At 41.0% G+C, this 13,388-nt stretch overlaps 2 protein-coding genes across 6 annotated transcripts in view; one reads left to right on the top strand and one right to left on the bottom strand.

Moving 5' to 3' along the window:
• The first annotated feature begins 360 nt into the window (after nucleotides 1-360).
• fads2 (fatty acid desaturase 2) lies at nucleotides 361-9,387 on the top strand. Of its 3 annotated transcripts, none has more exons than XM_083763152.1 (13): nucleotides 361-492; nucleotides 1,103-1,372; nucleotides 1,720-1,830; nucleotides 3,200-3,397; nucleotides 4,294-4,395; nucleotides 4,496-4,621; nucleotides 4,901-4,961; nucleotides 5,465-5,541; nucleotides 5,724-5,821; nucleotides 6,141-6,237; nucleotides 8,185-8,264; nucleotides 8,424-8,549; nucleotides 8,967-9,387. In XM_083763152.1, the coding sequence occupies exons 1-13, from the start codon at nucleotides 487-489 to the stop codon at nucleotides 9,016-9,018; spliced, it is 1,404 nt and encodes a 467-aa protein (XP_083619278.1). In that variant the 5' UTR covers nucleotides 361-486; the 3' UTR covers nucleotides 9,019-9,387. The 3 variants fall into 3 exon arrangements, with proteins under 3 accessions (XP_083619278.1, XP_083619277.1, XP_083619279.1); XM_083763151.1 differs by having other exon boundaries at nucleotides 1,699-1,830; XM_083763153.1 differs by having other exon boundaries at nucleotides 375-421; nucleotides 1,699-1,830.
• A 197-nt stretch (nucleotides 9,388-9,584) lies between these two features.
• The window catches only part of eps8l2 (EPS8 signaling adaptor L2), a 40,494-nt gene continuing 36,690 nt past the window's right edge, over nucleotides 9,585-13,388 (bottom strand). For all 3 annotated transcript variants that reach the window (XM_083763001.1, XM_083763000.1, XM_083763002.1), the window contains 3 exons: nucleotides 13,028-13,211; nucleotides 12,363-12,495; nucleotides 9,585-11,036 (listed from right to left, as the gene is read on the bottom strand). In XM_083763001.1, the coding sequence (XP_083619127.1) occupies nucleotides 10,959-11,036; nucleotides 12,363-12,495; nucleotides 13,028-13,211 (395 nt within the window). In that variant the 3' untranslated portion in view covers nucleotides 9,585-10,958. The remainder of the gene's footprint in view (nucleotides 11,037-12,362; nucleotides 12,496-13,027; nucleotides 13,212-13,388) is intronic.

Genomic DNA, 13,388 nt, shown 5'->3' with positions numbered 1-13,388 from the left:
GCGGGATGCAGAAATTCTAATCGCTGGAGCTGCTACTAACTAACACCCGTGGGACAAATTGTGAGTACTTTATATTTGAAATCTGAATGTTTATATATACGGAACTCTTGTAAATGCAGCGAGCGCAAAAAACAGGGTGAAGTTTCTTCATGACTCTCGTATGAATACGAGAGTCATGAACCATGGCTACACTGGCTCATACAGGCTAGGCTGAATATTCGGATGGGCTGGTCTAGGTTTATGCAGTGGTCTAAGGATGTAGCCTACGCGGATTGGCCCAGAAGCCCTCGAATGATCGGCTGGGAATTTACACTGAATTACTGAGTGGGTGAATGAGCCGGTGACTGTACTCACTGTACATATTAGACCAGACGCGAGGATGAATCCATGCTGTTAAAATTTGGATGGATATTCATGAGACGTGAGCAAAAGCACGTATTGTAGGCTACTAATGTGATCATTATCGGAGAGCGAGAAGACATCTGGATGCCAGTGAGTGTTATTTTTCTTAATTCGATTATAAAAAGCTATACCTACTATTAGGTGGAATAATTAGCCTAATCGTTAAAACAGCTGTTTTATTTAGGCTAGTGTTCCTACACATGGGTTAATTAAAGAAAAAGAGTTCTCTTAAAAATGTTAATTTAAACCTTATCATGCCCAGACAAGTTTATGTGGACAAATCATTAAAAGACAAAGTTAAACAAAATATCTCTGTGCCACGCCGCCACGTAGCCTAGTGCTTCTCGTTTTTCAATTCATCAATTATTCGTGAAGAAAGACATCCTTTGTCTCACTTTGTCTTTAAACTTAGCCTTAGGCTACTCCGCTATAGTGTTACAATCATCCATGTGTGGTTAAAGTAGCCTAAATCAACAGGTTAGTCCTCTAAGCAGTGCACTAAAGGCCTACTAGACTATATGTTTAGTTCCTCTGCTCCTGCTTTGCTCCCTGTGCAGTCTGGAACATTTGTGACTGAGGGGTATTTTCATCCTGTTAGCGTGGGAGTAAACCATTAAACCAGATACCGGAGCATTTTTAACACTTGGGCGTCACACCACACCCCACCTCACCTTGGCACTTATTTGCGCCCACCTCGCAGCTGACTGGTCCTCTGTGTGGGCCGAGCAGACTTAGGCCACAGAGAGCAGCGTGTTGGAAGAAGATGGGGGGCGGCGGCCAGCTGACCGAGCCGGGCAGCGGGAGAGGTGGCATTGGCAACGTTTACACGTGGGAGGAGGTGCAGCGACACTGCCATAGGAACGACCAGTGGCTGGTCATCAACCGCAAGGTGTACAACATCTCTCACTGGGCCAAGAGACACCCGGGTGGCTTTCGGGTCATCAGCCACTATGCTGGAGAAGATGCCACGGTGATTGTTTGCTCACAGTCACACCACACCACAAGCCTAGAGTAGTAGAGTCTAGAGATTTGTTTGCAAGTGAAGCAATTGTGTTATCATATTGCATTGATTGCATGGTTTTGAATAGTCTATGCGTAATTTGTATTTATTTATTCAGATACAGTAAATTCAGACTAGATCAATTAGTTCAGGTCTAATTAGCCTATTGGTGTTTGATTTCCAAAGGCATATGTTTTATTTATTTATTTAGCAAGAACATGGCCTACTTGTGCATACATTATTAAATACACAGTCACATAGAAGCCTAGCCTACAATAGCTGTTGGTGGTGGGAAGATGTTATTTCTGTGTTTTCAGGAGGCGTTTGCTGCTTTCCATCCTGATCCAAAGTTTGTGCAAAAGTTTCTGAAGCCCCTACTGATCGGTGAGCTGGCAGCATCGGAGCCCAGTCAGGACAGAGACAAAAATGTGAGACTTCCCTTAAATAAAACTTCACGTGGCCTCCTGTTTGGACTCAGTACATGAACAGAATGGTGTAATCAGTATCACATGCAAGTGTAAAAGAACATGTAGGTCAGTCAGACCATGATTCTTAGGGTCTGTTTGGTTATTAATTTCAGTCTTAAGTGTTGATGTGTTGTTTTCCAACTCTCCTGTTCCAAGGGGTTGCATGCAACCTCTTCTAACGCCTTTCAGGTTTTCTCTAGCCTGGGCAGAATTCCTTTTTGTGTTTATGATCCGGTCGGGAGCGGATGATATCGCTATGTAGTTGTTGTAGTCATTGTTTTGTAGTCATCAGGCAGAAACCATCAATCTGGAACTTCCCTTTCCCTCATACCGATTTTTCTCAATAAAAGCTGCAGGCTACAAGAGCTTTTATTGTTATTCTTCCGGTTTGAGGGAAAGGAAGTTAAAGGATGATGGTTCCTGCGAATCCTGCCTGATGAGGACTACAAAACAGTGACTGCAACTAGCCATGTTTCACATGATGCTCGTACCTTACGAGCGTCATGACTTAACTTCCGCCTGTTTTACGTGATCGCTACATTGACAGTGAAAACGTGTACATAAACATTCAGATTTAAAATATAAAGTAGGCTACTCACCACGTGGGCAACGGGTGTTAGAAATTTGCTGGTACAGTGATTAGCATTGCTGCATTCGGCATTGTTTAATAAAAGGCATTTTTATCTGAGCTGTGTTTTTGCCAATGGCTTTCAACTACTTTGCCAATGGCTTTCAACGAACCCCGTTTGAGAAAAGTAGCCGGGGTGCTCGGATAAAAATGCTTTTTAATTTTTATTAAACAACGCAGGATGCACCAATGCTTATCGCTGTCCCAGCAAACACCCGTGGCACACGTGGTGATATGTGAAATCTGAATGTTTATGTACACATTTTCAGTGTAAATGTAGCGATCGTGACATTGCGTAAAACTGGCTTCAGTTGCGTCATGATTGCCATGATTATGACAGTTATGTTTCAGGGCTAGACTACAACATGACGTAACGATATCATCCACTCCAGACTGGTTCACACGACAACTTTGTAACACAGACCAGGCTTTCCTACGAGGTAGACCACCTGGTGACGCGAGGTTAGGTTTTCTCTCTATTAAAAACAAGTCTGACATTGTAGCCTATCTCTATTCCTGTTTGTAATTAATGCGGGTGCTGTTAGCAATCATTACCAAATGCACATCTGTGTGTTTCATTGACCATTACATGCCATTTGATTTCTGCAAACAAACATACACTAATTTGTACTTAAAGTCTGAATGTTAGTGTCATTTTGTATTCACTGAGCTCCATCTTTCTCTGTTCTCTTCTGTGCACAGGCAGCGATTGTACAGGACTTCCATAGTTTACGAACACACGCAGAGAGTCAGGGCCTCTTTCGAGCTCAGCCTCTGTTCTTTTGTCTCCACCTTGGCCATATCCTGCTGCTAGAGGTCCTTGCCTGGTTGATCATCTGGTCCTGGGGGCCCAGTTGGACCCTGACGCTACTGTGCTCTGGCATTCAGGCTGTTGCTCAGGTGTGAAGTGCGGGTCCGTGTCATTAGTCAGACGGCTCATTATTCCGACATTAATAACCCTACCCCTAACCCATAACCGCACACCCCATGGGCACATTTGAGCCGACAGCCGCGGACAGAAGAAGCTGTGTTTTACGTCATCTCAGAGTTTTTAGACAGCTGGTGGATGGAAATTAAGCTCCACCACCGCAGCTGACTGCCGCGGAGGAGAGCGTTTCCGGGAATCTGTCCGTCGCGGCAGTCAGCCGCGGAGGTGGAGCTTCTTTTCCATCCACCAGCTGTCTAAAAACTCGGAAATTACGTAAAACACAGCTTCTTCTGTCCGCGGCTGTCGGCTCAAGTCTGCCCATGCTGACACAGAAACCACAGGGTGATTTAGACCTGAGGCTGATTCTACTAAATCTCTTCTAAATAAGTTTTCTGAAAAATCTGTTTCTATGTCAGTGATTCTCAAATTCATGTCAAGGACCCCAGAAATTAAATTGGCCACGACCCCCATCTGAAAATATGTTGTTCCAGGGACCCACCAGAAGCCTAAAGATTTGACTTAAAGTAGGCTAATTCGCTCTGAAAGAATATATATTAAAAGATTTGCACCACATTTTCAAGATAAAAGAAAATAGCAGATCTACCATACAAGCTTGTAGCGTGGCACTCAGTGTTGCGCTGTGAGCTTGTAGATCTGCTACTTTTCAATAGCTAAAGTATAACATAATCCTTAAAACACCAAAAGGGGTTCCCTTCCTGAATGGGTTAACTGACCACGTATGTCGGACGGGATATCAGACTAATGTGCAGTCCCCCGTGAAGCATTACATCCAGTCCACATCATCAATACTGCTGCTCCCCAACAACCACAAAGTCAGCATTTTATTTTCTCTTTTGCTCATGAACAGTCCCAGGCTGGATGGTTACAGCATGATTTTGGCCACCTGTCTGCTTTCAAGTGGTCTAGCTGGAATCACGTATTCCACAAGTTTGTCATCGGTCACCTAAAGGTGAGTAACGCACATTCCTTGACATTCCCCTCTAATCCACTTTTTACATGAACTCTTTTTAATGCGAGTGCTGCATCACAAAATAGTGTTCTTATTTTAGGGTGCCTCTGCCAACTGGTGGAATCATCGGCACTACCAGCACCATGCTAAGCCCAATGTTTTTACTAAGGATCCCGATGTCAACATGTTACATGTATTTGTAGTGGGAGCGGCACAGCCAGTGGAGGTAAGTATAGTAATCATGTGTAATGTGTAAAACACTTGCCCACCAACGCAAAGATTTGGGTTCAATTCCCGGCAACGGTACCTCATCATGTCCTTGTCACTGCACATAGTATGACATGAATAAGTAAAAAGAGACGTTTAATTAACAGAAATGGTCCAAACTGAGGCCATGGAATTCTGCCCTGGAAATGTACAAAAAACTGTCTGCACAAACCTCAGTACTGTAAGTCTGTCATGATTGAACTGTCATGGCCTGACTCTATTTCTCTTCCTGTTGCAGTATGGTATTAAAAAGATAAAGCACATGCCCTATCATCACCAACACCAGTACTTCTTCCTCAGTAAGTTTTCTAGATTTTTTTCTTCCCCCTTAAAGGAATTGTGACATAAAAAAAAAGGTTTTGGAATTGTTCTTATTTTTTTTAGGTTTTCTAATCTCAATTGCACCCAAAAAACATGAACTTTTAACATTCAGTAGATTTTCTGTGATCTGGGGTTTTCTGGCTCAAACACAGGTGCTCTGATTTGCCGGCAGTTTGTGATGTAAGATCCTGCAAATCCCATATATGTCAATGGGACTTGCCAGCAGATGTCACTGTTTTCACTGTTTTGCCTGTTTTCATTGTAGCTCAAAAGGCTTCCAAACCCCAAAGAAAACTTCAGACCACAGAAAATCCACTGAATGTTCAAAGTTCAGGTTTTTTGGGTGTAATTGAGGTCATAAAACCTAAAATAAAAATAAAATGAAATGAAAATAAATGAAAATGAATGTCATAAAACCTTTAATGATTGAGAATTCAGAACGTTGGACCCTTTTTATGTGAATGTCATGTTTGTCTTACAGTCGGACCTCCACTGCTCATACCAGTGTACTTCCATGTTCAGATCTTACGCACCATGTTTTCTCGCCGTGACTGGGTGGTGAGATGTCAGCTCTATTGTGCACTAATGTGGATTTAATGTAAAATAGATGTAATTCTATATGTCAATATATTATTAATTATATGGACTATGGAGCCTTAAATAAATGTTTTAAATTAATATAAAGGAACTCTCGTTGTTTGGAAAGCAATTTGGTGAAGCCGTCTCTTTTTCTTTGGAAGGATCTGGCATGGTCCATGTCCTTCTACCTTCGCTATTTCTGCTGTTACGCCCCCTTCTATGGTATCTTCGGCTGTGTTGTGCTCATCAGCTTTGTCAGGTAGTGATGTGACATAGAAGCCAAACCATAAAGTCTTCATATATTTTAACCACATGAATCCTGGCACCCCTACTTTTATGTTATTCTAGTGGAAGATTTTGAAATGTTGGGGGATAAAATTATAATAATAGAAGATCTAAAAGCTCAGAACGCATTGGAGTGCGACATGTTGAGCTTGTACATTGGCTATTCTTTGGGGCTTTATGTGGTTAAATACCCTTATTCATAGTGTTGTCAATTTCTTTTAGTAAGAACACAGTTATTAGATGTTATGATGTGATGTTATTGTTATGCACTTATATTGTCCTGAACAATGCAGATTTCTTGAGAGCCACTGGTTTGTTTGGGTGACGCAGATGAACCACCTGCCCATGGATATAGACCATGAGAGACATCAGGACTGGCTGACTATGCAGGTAGCTTGTTTAATGCTGTCATTGCTGGAAGCTTTATAATGTGAAATGTATCATTTGCCTAAATATGAAATATTTAGGCAATATCCATCCCTATGAAATGAATACTACATTACATTTAGTCATTTTGTGACATTAACAGTGTACTAGATCGATACAATTATTATTTACATACCAGCTGAGAAAATGCAACACAGAGTTGTGCCCTGGGTGCAGCCATTACTGAGGTGTACCTGAATTCTTTGTGCGCACACGTCATACAGTGTCTCTTTAAGTTTCATGTTTAGCTCCTCACAGCTTTTGAACTGCCTACAGCTGCAATATAATCTTTATAGTCATTTGATCAAGATGGATCTGTGTGATTTTTTTTATATTACTAAGATGGACATCTAAAGTTTGCAGGTGTGGCCAGTTTTGAACAAAATGCCTCACCTCAAATCATGAACGCAGTGTACAATTGCTGTGAAACTTTGCCCGCACATTTCCACTACGAGGAACAGTAATGCCACCCTTTAAATATTGCCCTATTATAGCGTGACCAGGAGGCACATCTTTTCCAAACATCACAAACATTCCTCACCTGGTGGAGACCTGAGCACTTTTTCTAGTTACATTATGAGTTACTACAGGGTCCTTGACATGGAACGCTTGCACTTATTGGTTGCAGTCTGTGGTGCTTTTGATTGGCTGTTACAGCAGTACAGATGGTCTCATGGTCGAGACACATTGATTCAGTGTTGGTAAAGATGGGGAGGAATATATCGGTTGTAAAAAGGTGTTCAGAGTTCCTGACACCTCAACTGACCAAACAGGTTATTGAAACTCTAGTCCTCTCACATCTGGACTATTGCTCAATGATCTGGTCAGGAGCAAACAAGGGAGATCTGGGAAAGCTGCAGCGGGTTCAGAACAGAGCAGCTCGACTTGCCCTGAGATGTAAAATGAGATGTAATGTTATAAAAATGCATGTCAAGCTCTCCTGGACGACAGTCCAAGAGAGGCTGACAATATCACTCCTTGTTTTCTTGAGACATATTAATGAAACGAAACATCCTACCTGCTTATACAATCAACTTACACACAGCTCTAAATTACATCAATATGAGACTAGACATGCCACAAGAGGGTGCTATCAAGTCCCTAAAGCCAGAACAGGGTCTATGCAGCACACAGTACTGTATAGAGCCATGGCTGAGTGGAACAAACTGCCAGCTATAATCACAAAAGAAAAAACTAAATCAAGTTTCAAGAGACAACTGAAGAGGCATCTTGAAACCCAAAAACTGTAGGGCGCTCGAACGCGCACGGACATGCACACACACACACACACACACACACACACACACACACACACACACACACACACACACACACACACACACACACACACACAGCAGTCATGATTAGGATAATATTTCCTGTAATGCCATTCATGTCGAATGTCATGTTTTTATGTTCTGTGTGGACCCCAGGAAGATTAGCTGCTGCTATGCACCAGCTAATGGGGATCCTAATAAAACTCTAAACTCTAAACAGATATACTTAGCACTAGCAGTAGCACCATGTTTTGATCATTACTTCTAAAGTTCTGACAAAAAACAGTGGAGTATTCCACTAAGTGATGAGCTGTTGATATACAGTATGTGTCTTAATGGATAGTAGTCCAAAGTATCTGACTATCACTTTCTTGCCACAGTATTATTTTTCTGCTCTTCAGATTCCGATACCTTTATTAGCCATTGTGAGTGCACACATAGGAATTTATTTCAACATTATTGTGTGTGCATTCAATTCTTTTTTCACAAAAAGAAAACTGATAAATACCAACAGACACAAGACAACACTGTGCAAGGAAAATAAATAAATATAAAGTGCAGAGTTATAGTTCATGTGTCAGGTTCAGGTGTCTTATACATGTATATTACTGTACACTGACACCCTCTGTTTTAGTTAAGTGCCACCTGCAATATTGAGCAGTCCGCCTTCAATGATTGGTTCAGTGGGCATCTCAACTTCCAGATCGAACACCAGTAAGTGGAACAATCGATTTAATTATCTATTATTTATCTGCAGTCTGTGGTGCTTTTGATTGGCATACTTGCAGGATACATTGCTGATTCAAACTAGTACAGTTACTACAGTATGTCTTACAGTATGCTCTGCTCTACTCTCCTCTCTGCTCTTACAAGTCTGTTTCCTACCATGCCACGTCACAACTACCACCTGGTGGCGCCATTAGTGCGTGCAGTGTGTGAGAAACATGAGGTTCCTTACAACGTTAAAACATTGCAACAAGGTCTCACAGATGTTGTCAGGTGAGTTGACTACGAGTTTTGTCGTTCCAAGCAGGGAGTGTGATCAGTCAACAAAAGGCTGTTGGTGGTGACACAATGAAACTCATTCGTCAGCTATGACAGAGATTATCAAAATGGTTTATGAGGGCTTGGAAATGTTCATGTAGCGTCACCTATAATAAATAGAGAAATCAAGTGACCCAATGTGGTGACAATTGGTCAAATTTGATTCCACTCAACGCTTAGGAGTATCAGAACCTTAGTGTTACTGTGTACCTGTCACACAGAGACGTTCACATTCACGATACAGACTACATTTATATTAATAAAAAAACGAAACAAAGAAAATACACATTTTTGTTATCTGGTTTGGGCAGTAAATCAAGCATACACCCCACTTCTAACCAATGTTCTGTCTTTTTCTCTATTTGGAATCAGGTCACTGAAAAACTCAGGGGAGCTGTGGCTTGATGCTTATCTACATAAATGATGCTAAATTGATTTGACTGCCTATACTGTACCAAAAACAGTAATTTTACAGTACTTAGACACTGGATGATAAATATATGTTTGGCTTTGTGATACAATATACTATTGGCATTGATCTCTTATGTCAGCCTGGGTTACTTTAATGTCTATAGGGTTATTTCTTTCTTTTCTTTTTTACAATTTACTGCGTAGTCAGCATGACCCAAAGTTGCCTTCCAACAACATATTGTACTAGTACTGTATGTTATTGTTACTTATATTCAATATGCTTGCGTGAACTGAACTGTCAGACGATGTTGTGAACAATGTTTTTTGTAATTTGTCCAGGAGGCATACTTTACATATTTTCATCAATAAAAGGTGACAATCCTGTTTACATGTGGGAACTTGTGGAGTTTTTTTTAATGTGTAGGCTACTGTAACTTACGGTGTGTGATTGTATTGCAGTTGAGATTTCCTATACCTGTTAGACATCAAAGTGTACATTCCTTTCTTCACCTAACTCTTCTGATATAGCAATAAAGTAACCCAACATATTTTACTGTCTTGATCTTTGATTAATTTGCCATAACTGTTAAGTTATCAACAACACAAAGGTGTGGAATCAAGTCTGAAACATGATCGAAGCTTTATTGAGACATTCCCTTTATGCTTTATTATATTTACAAACCCCACTTTAAATTTTTTAAAGACAATGGAAGTATAATTTTATTTCAGAACAATATACCTTTCTCTAATGTTATTAATGTGTGTGATATTTAATTTCAAATTCCATGCTGTAAAAAAGCACATAAATGAATGACAAGATCTGATGAGCACTAACAATGACTTCATGCAATGTGTGATATGTTTTCCAATTTGCTCTTTGGTGAGAGCTGACCATACATTATGGGATTTGTGAACAAGTTATTGATTAACAGGAAGGCTAATTGTAAACTGATGTACCCCAACCTATTCGTTGCAACTGATCTCTAAGGTAACAAATATAACATGACATTATAATGTCTATCTGTAGTGTCTGCAGATATTAGCTTAGAGAATGGATTATTGAAAGTGTATTATGAAAAATATTTGATTATATATCTCAGACAGGCCTTGGACCGCAAAGGGCGTATGTGACATTCTTTTTAGCGAAACATACTTTTATATATAATTTTAAAGGTCTCTATGTATTAGCTCTAGATGATAAAATAATTATAACTTACTTTTTTTTAAATAAAGGCATGGTCAGTATTATGCCAGTATAATGTCAGTATTATTGTCAATATGGTCAGTATCATGTTCAGTATTGTATTGTGGTCAGTATCATGTCGGTATGACCACGTCTGTATTAAAGTATAGATTGCTTAAATATGTTGTTTTTAATTAAATAATTAAAAACATGTCACTTATGCCCTTTGTGCTCCAAGCTCACACGCATGCATGCACGCGCGCACACACACACACACACACACACACACAGACATACAGTATATTCTGGCACAGGGATTTGGGTATGCAATAGCTACAATCTACAAGTCATTTAATAAGCCTGACCTGCTTGCATGCATAGTCATGCATACTATGTCACAAATGTATACATACACTCACTCACGCACACACACACACACACACACACACACACACACACACATGCACACACATTCAACTGTACATTAATTCAAATCCCTCTTTCCATTCAAAACATCTTAAGACACATTTGAAGTACATCAGGCAACACAATTAGCTAAGAAAATAATCAAATACATACATATTCATCAGTGATACAAAATAAATATACAATTACAAATGTATAACAAGATTTCAATAGATTCTACTGTAGGCCAAAATGAACAGTAGTTTGTCTATTGCTGTTACGAAAGGCAAGCATCTGGGCATGATGTGCTGATTGGCTGGTGCTTGACCACGCAGGGATGTGATTGGTCAGCAATGTTGAGCTATTCAGTCCTTGGGGGCTTCCTCACTCTTCTGTTGTCTCCGCCTCATGATCTCTTGGAGTTCTGAGTCTCCACTGACCTTCTGGAAAGCCATCAGAAGAACATTGCATTGTATTCAATTTATGAAGGCATAAGACAAATTACCTGCAAGCATTCCATATATGCAACCATGTTTACAGTACACAGGTCGAAAGGCCTCTACTGCACTGTGTCTTATATATAGTTCCATGGCATGCCACAGAAACCTTGGCTTATTCAGGTTTTATACATGGCCATGCTTTCTTTTTTCTAATTTTTTTTATTTTTCAAAACACACTTTTTGCTACTAGGCCTACAGATTTTGTCCAAAACTCAGACAAATTGGTACAATTATCTCTGGAGTCAGGAGTACGTATCATTACAATTTTTATTTCTGCAAGGCCGTCCATCCATCCATCCATTTACGTTGCATCTATCATAAATGTATCATTCCGATTTTCTTAAATATATTCCATTCTGATTGGCTATGATTGCCTTCCAAAGTTTGCGGGAGGGGCCCATTTTACAAACAATGCCAAAAATGGCAAAAAAAAGCAGCATCCGATCTACCCCAAATATGAATCACAGATTGAAGGACCTCTAAAAGAAAATTACCAGTAAAATTAGGTGCAAATGATCTTGATGTAATCAAGATTGATCAACCTTATGGTAGCTACTGTATGGCACGCACACCGCTGCTGCTTATGTCGCCTGGCGACACAAGGCTGGAGCTATAGCTTCATCTGCCTTTGCAATGCATATTGCCCCAGGCGGATGAAGTCTGGCCCCTCTCAACTGTGGGGGGTCATACCTATGTTCCCTCAGCCCTATGTTCCCTCAGCCCCGAGGTGCACTGCGGGTCGGGAGAGGGTTGCGGTTAGGTTTAGGTGTCTGCCCCGGGGGTGCGCTGCGGGTCGGGAGAGGGTTGCGGTTAGGTTTAGGTGTCTGCCCCGGTTAGGGTTAGGGTGAGGGAGGAGGTAGGTTGTCGTAGGCTGAGGGAACATAGAGCTGAGGGAACATAGGTAGGTATGGTTTTGCCCACTCAATTCATAATTAATGTTTCAATGTTGGAGCTCTGGCTAAAAACCAAAAAGAACTGAACCGGTTCCCATTGGGAACCAACCGGTGGAAAAGGGGCCTCAGTGGTTGCTATAACAACTCATATAGCGTTGCTATAACAACGCAAAGATTTGCAACAGTTTTTCACGATTTTTCAAAAATGGCAGATCTACAATCTTGTAGATCTGCTATTTTTAGTATAACATAAAACACCAAAAGGGGTTCCCGTCCAGAATGGGTTAAGAGACTCACTAATTCACTTATAATGTGCGCCACACTAAGCCTCCACTAGATGGCGGTCGATGGTTTGTGTTTTGTTTGTGTGACTGACCTCCAGCTGTGATCTCTGTACAGTAATCTGACTGTAGACACGGGAGCCTTCTTCGCTGCACACAGCCTTAAGCTCTTCCTTGTTCAGGGAAAAGAGCTGGGCGCCTGTCAGGATCCCCAAACATTCTACCGTCCTGCAAACACAGAAAATATTCATGATTATCACACCCACACCCACAGCCTTTATTTGCCATGGGTGACAGGGTGATAAAAGGAGAGCGAGTCGGAGTGTGATAAGCTTGTGCTGATTGATGCAGTAAACTACCATCTGTCTAATAAGTGCAAGCTAGTGTCACCACATGCTGTCAGTGTGAGCAGCCACACTGTTGAAGGAATTAACCAGGTCAAAATATGGATGCAATTCAGCTGTCATACAGGGTTTCTGCAGATAATGATGTAGAATTATTGGCTAAGGAAACACTGGAGTTCATCCTGGTGAAAAGGAACCAAAATCTCGAGCAGAAAGCAGTGACTTTCAACAGCTCACAGAATGGCTGGATATACCAAGTGGGCCAGTAAGACCCGTTATTAACTGCCTGGAGAGTGGAGATATGAATATGAAGAGCCAATATCAGCGGTTAATATCTTTACCCCCATGTATCACCTATTACAGAGTATGAAAACAAAATTGATAGCCTTGATTGGTTAACATTCACAGCGACTTACGGTTTTGAGAATCCTTTGCTGCTGAGCCAGGTAGAGACTTGCTCTGCATTGGAGTCAAACGTTAACGGTACAGGGGAGCTGGGGGCACGCTCAACCTTGAAAGGCCTACTGGGAGCCTGGTTCTTGCTGTTGGCAATTTTCTTCAATAACTCATCATTCACCTCATTCATTTGGTGTGATAGGGCTACAATGCAACAACAGAACAGAAAACAAAACAGAGCTCTCAGTGAAGCTCAAATATCTGCCAGTAGACATAAGAATAACGATGTATGCAGCTTTCTATTAATAAGGTATGTGATTACCAGTTATACATCATTTATACTGTGTTCCTTGCAATCAGATCAACCAAAACAGGTTATTT

Source organism: Protomyctophum parallelum (genome assembly GCF_964188405.1).
Source record: "Protomyctophum parallelum genome assembly, chromosome: 4".
In the NCBI taxonomy this organism is placed as follows: Eukaryota; Metazoa; Chordata; class Actinopteri; order Myctophiformes; family Myctophidae; genus Protomyctophum; species Protomyctophum parallelum.
The sequence above is the reverse complement of the archived record's forward strand: the minus strand, read 5'-3'. Positions and strand labels throughout refer to the sequence as shown.

Coding starts and splice junctions, on each gene's coding strand:
- fads2 (XM_083763151.1), top strand. Junction 3,398..4,293: donor GCATTCAGGCTGTTGCTCAG/GTGTGAAGTGCG, acceptor GCTCATGAACAG/TCCCAGGCTGGATGGTTACA. Junction 5,542..5,723: donor TTTCTCGCCGTGACTGGGTG/GTGAGATGTCAG, acceptor TTTCTTTGGAAG/GATCTGGCATGGTCCATGTC.